Source organism: Poecilia formosa, unplaced genomic scaffold (genome assembly GCF_000485575.1).
Source record: "Poecilia formosa unplaced genomic scaffold, Poecilia_formosa-5.1.2 Scaffold0, whole genome shotgun sequence".
In the NCBI taxonomy this organism is placed as follows: domain Eukaryota; kingdom Metazoa; phylum Chordata; class Actinopteri; order Cyprinodontiformes; family Poeciliidae; genus Poecilia; species Poecilia formosa.
This window is the reverse complement of record NW_006799939.1, coordinates 6,892,255-6,896,115: the sequence shown is the minus strand read 5'-3', so window position 1 is coordinate 6,896,115 and position 3,861 is coordinate 6,892,255. Positions and strand designations below refer to the sequence as shown.

Below are 3,861 nucleotides of genomic sequence, written 5' to 3'. Positions count from 1 at the left end.
ACAAACCACATACCTTTCCACGGAGCCTTCCAGGGGACATGGGGAAATTTTTTTCTTTTGCTTCCCCTCGCAATATGCCTACTGCAATATTTGCTGTAGGCACAAATGTCCGACCTGTGGTTAAGTTTCAATAACTTACAAATTGATTTTATTCACAGACCCCAATATCCTTCTCATCTGACCATAAAACCTCTTTCCATAAAATTTCAGTCAAGCTTTGTTGTTTTTTTTTTTGTTTTGTTTAGTTTTTTCTGACCAATACTCTCTCCATCTTCATCATTGCTGAACTGTGACCAGGGCAGTGAAACTGGTTTTCCAGCAGACTCCAGTTGCTTTCATGAAAACCTTGAACCTTGCTGGTTGCTGTGTCAGCAAAACTCAAATGATGTTATTCATGCATGACAAATAAGTTTAAAAATGAGCCCAAATCCATCAACATCTTTCTTCTTACTGGAGTTAATATTGATGTTTTGGAGTGGTGCAGCCAAAGTCCTGACTGGAATCTGAAAGAGAATCTGTATAGGGGAGCTAAAGATTAGGGTGATGGAAGGAGGCCTGCCAACAAAGACTTGGAGAGGAATTATGAAAATATGAGATGAGACAAGATGGCCAGACATTATAAGAAGGGCTTGATTGTTATTAGAATAAAGATTGAGCCATTCAGGAGGATATTAGAAATATTTGACTTGCAATTTTTAATTAAATGTAAACCCAATCCTTTCTGTTTTGTTATGTTTTGACAGAAACACAGATTCCAATTAGAAATAAACAGATGTAACTGTACTTTTCTGACCAAAGCTTGCATGCAAGTTTTCTGCATGTTATGCTATTTCTCACACACTGACAGAGCATCCCTCCCACCTGTTGCAGGTACGGGTTTGGAGTGTTGGACGCTGGGCTGATGGTGCAGCACGCTGCGCTGTTCCAGGGAGCTGCTCCACAGAGGAAATGCAAGCAAGAGGTTGCATTTAATCCAGCCAGGTACAGAAACTTCTTTGGAATTATTATTAGTAGTAGTAGTATCAGTATTAGTAGTAGTATTATTGTTGTTGCTGTTGTTGTAGATCCTTCTCTGCTGGAGGCCAAGTGAGCATCGGCATCGAATCTGATGCCTGCCGAGGGAGAGCTGATGAAGTCAACACTTTGGAGCATGTGCAGGTGTGCAGTCAAAAAATATCTTATCAACAGATTTAGTGTAAAAGGTGCAACTTTTTGTGCTAGAGTTCAATTTTACGCTACAGCCAAGTCAGTTCAGTTTTAAGGTGCAAGCAAGAACCCAACAGAAATGTTTGAAAACGTGAAACTAAAATTGAACTGTTAATACCCGCTACTGTCTAAACATTGTTCAGTCTCACCATGACGAGTGTCCGTTTTTGAAGCCATCTCTTTTTTTTTGACAGTATAATTTAGTTTGAAATTTCGACGAAACACTTGCATTGTTACCTTCATTTAATCATCTAAATTGCTGTTGTGTGTTTTGTTTGCTGCACACACCTGATTAATATTTAATTCTACCAATACACTAAATCGTCAGGGGAGATTAAATCGTTTTAGGTGTGATTGTAAGAGGTTGTGTTTTCTTTTTTTACAGATTCAACAAATGGGATGTAAAAGTAAAATCGGTGAAGTTTAAAGGGCCAAGTGCATGGATTTTGTTCTCTTTGACAGTTTTCCCTTTATCTTACCTCTAAGCCTAGATAAGTTAACCCTGATGCAGCTTCTGTGAGAATGATATGGAAGATAAGATCAGATTGGTTTCGGTCTCTTCATCCAAGTCTCGGCAAGAAGTGAAAATAAAGTTTATTTTCCAAAAATGGAAAACTTTTACTCTGAAGTAGAGAAAGGGATATTTGTCTATTTGACATGTCCTCACAGTGCTTTGTAGAAGTATTTGCACCCTCCTTGAACTATTTTTTGCATTTTGTCATCTTACAACTTATGTCTTAGTACTTTGTAGATCCACTTTTCACTTCGATCTTTTGGGAAATGATTCCCAGCTTTTTGCACATGCAATGAGACATCGCCATATTAATCTTTTCCTAATAGCTGAAGTTTAGTCAACTAGATAGAGAGCGTCTGCAAACATCAGTCTTCAATTATTGCCAAAGATTTTCAAGATGTTTTAGTTCTGAATCCCAGCACATGACTATGCTTTGATCAAAGCCATTCCATTGTGGCGTGGCTTCACTTTTCACTGGTGGAAAATGAAACACTGTCCCAGTCTGAACAGGATTTTTTCTTAAGACATGCAATACTACTGTGTGTCTGCAAAATAAAAGCATAACATACATAGAATAGACATGCAAGTTGTGGATTAATGAGTTGATTGATCTTATTGATAGACTAATTATTAACTGATAAGTGGCCGTTTTCTTAAAAACCTGAATTTTCTCATTTCAAGAGAGTCAGCCATCCTTCCTTGACATAAAAGGCTCATTTTTTTCTAATAAAAAATTCATTAAATTTTAACATTATTTTATGTCAGTTCTATGAAATTCTGACTGAACAAACAGAAATTATTGTTCTGTCACATCACTAAACTTAGACATATTTATATGATATCACAAAGCAGGAACCTCTTAGGTTGCTGAATAGAAAAATAAAGATAAAAAGAATAAAATATGTGAAACACTTAGTCCCACATGAACAGAGAAATACTCTTCCAGAAGTGCATGTTAAAACTTTGCTCTATAAGTTGGATTAACTCACGACAGGCTTCAAAGTCAACATTGCTTATTGGCATCATGTTTTCTTTTTCATCATGTTACATTTTTTCTGTAATGCCCCTCCTCTTTTCTGTTATCATCTTAAGTTGTTTTTTTTCCCCCCAAATCAACTGAAGGAGCTTGTCAAGTGTTTATATTTCAAAACAGAATGGCATAAGGTGCATTTTGCATCCCACACTGGACTCTTTTTGGATGGTTTCACTTTCCCGTTCTGGTATACCCCCGCCATCTTTATTTCTGTATGATCTGGCTCTGCTTAAGGATGAAAACTACAGCATTAAAAGAAAAGGTCTGAGTGGCTCTTACTAATCAATTAGAACTCATTTTAATCTTATAAAGCATTTATTGCCAATGAATCATAAGTCAATTAATTGCTTGCATCATATTTGTAACAAAACCTTTAAAAGTGCAAGAGGGTTTGGGATACTTTTGTAAGTTGCTGTGTGTCTCTGTTTGCCGTTGAAGTCCGTGTTGTGCTACAGACGCTCCGTGTTCCCGTTGTCCTTGAAAACGTGCAAATCAAGCAGAACTAGTTGCTAATTCAGACTTCTGCAAACAGCCTCAGAGGTTTGTCATACAAATACTTTTCCAGTGTCTCTGTCATGCGCCGTATCTGAGAATAGAAAAGATAGAGGAGATTAAAAAAAAGAATCCAACTGTGATGTGTAATGTGTTGGCAGTGTCATTTGCAAAAAATGGCAAAACTGTGTTTTCTTGAGTACCGCCACATACATGCAAATGTGTTTATATTTGATTGTGACAGCAGGCATACGTGTCTGTTGGTGCACATTTGAGTTTGAGCGAGTTATCTGTGTTTGTGAGTTTGTGTACTTGTGAAATAGCAAAAAGAGAGAGAGAGGAAGAGAGAGAGGGAGAGGGAGTGTGTCAGCATGTAAATTGAAAAGGCTTCATCTTTGCGGCTCTGCTCCCTGGCAGAAAGCGTGGGTCAGGCCATCGCCGCGAGGTGTGATTGATGGACGTGTTGCCGTGGTAACATGCCGTAAACAGGAGCAGGCTGTCAGTCTTTTTGCAGCTTGGCGGCTTTCTCTGCGATGTGCCATTGTCACACCAGATGTGCTGCTTGTGATGAACAGGGACAGGGAGGGTGTTTACCGGGTGGTGGTAGAGTGGGGTG

The 3,861-nt window shown here is 38.5% G+C and overlaps 1 protein-coding gene across 4 annotated transcripts in view; it reads left to right on the top strand.

The window, feature by feature from the left end:
• Positions 1–3,861, top strand: part of LOC103151010 (proprotein convertase subtilisin/kexin type 4-like) — a 215,007-nt gene that overhangs the window by 173,548 nt on the left and 37,598 nt on the right. For all 4 annotated transcript variants that reach the window (XM_016680995.1, XM_016681040.1, XM_016680937.1 and 1 more), the window contains 2 exons: positions 871–981; positions 1,065–1,158. In XM_016680995.1, coding sequence (XP_016536481.1) covers positions 871–981; positions 1,065–1,158 — 205 coding nt within the window. The remainder of the gene's footprint in view (positions 1–870; positions 982–1,064; positions 1,159–3,861) is intronic.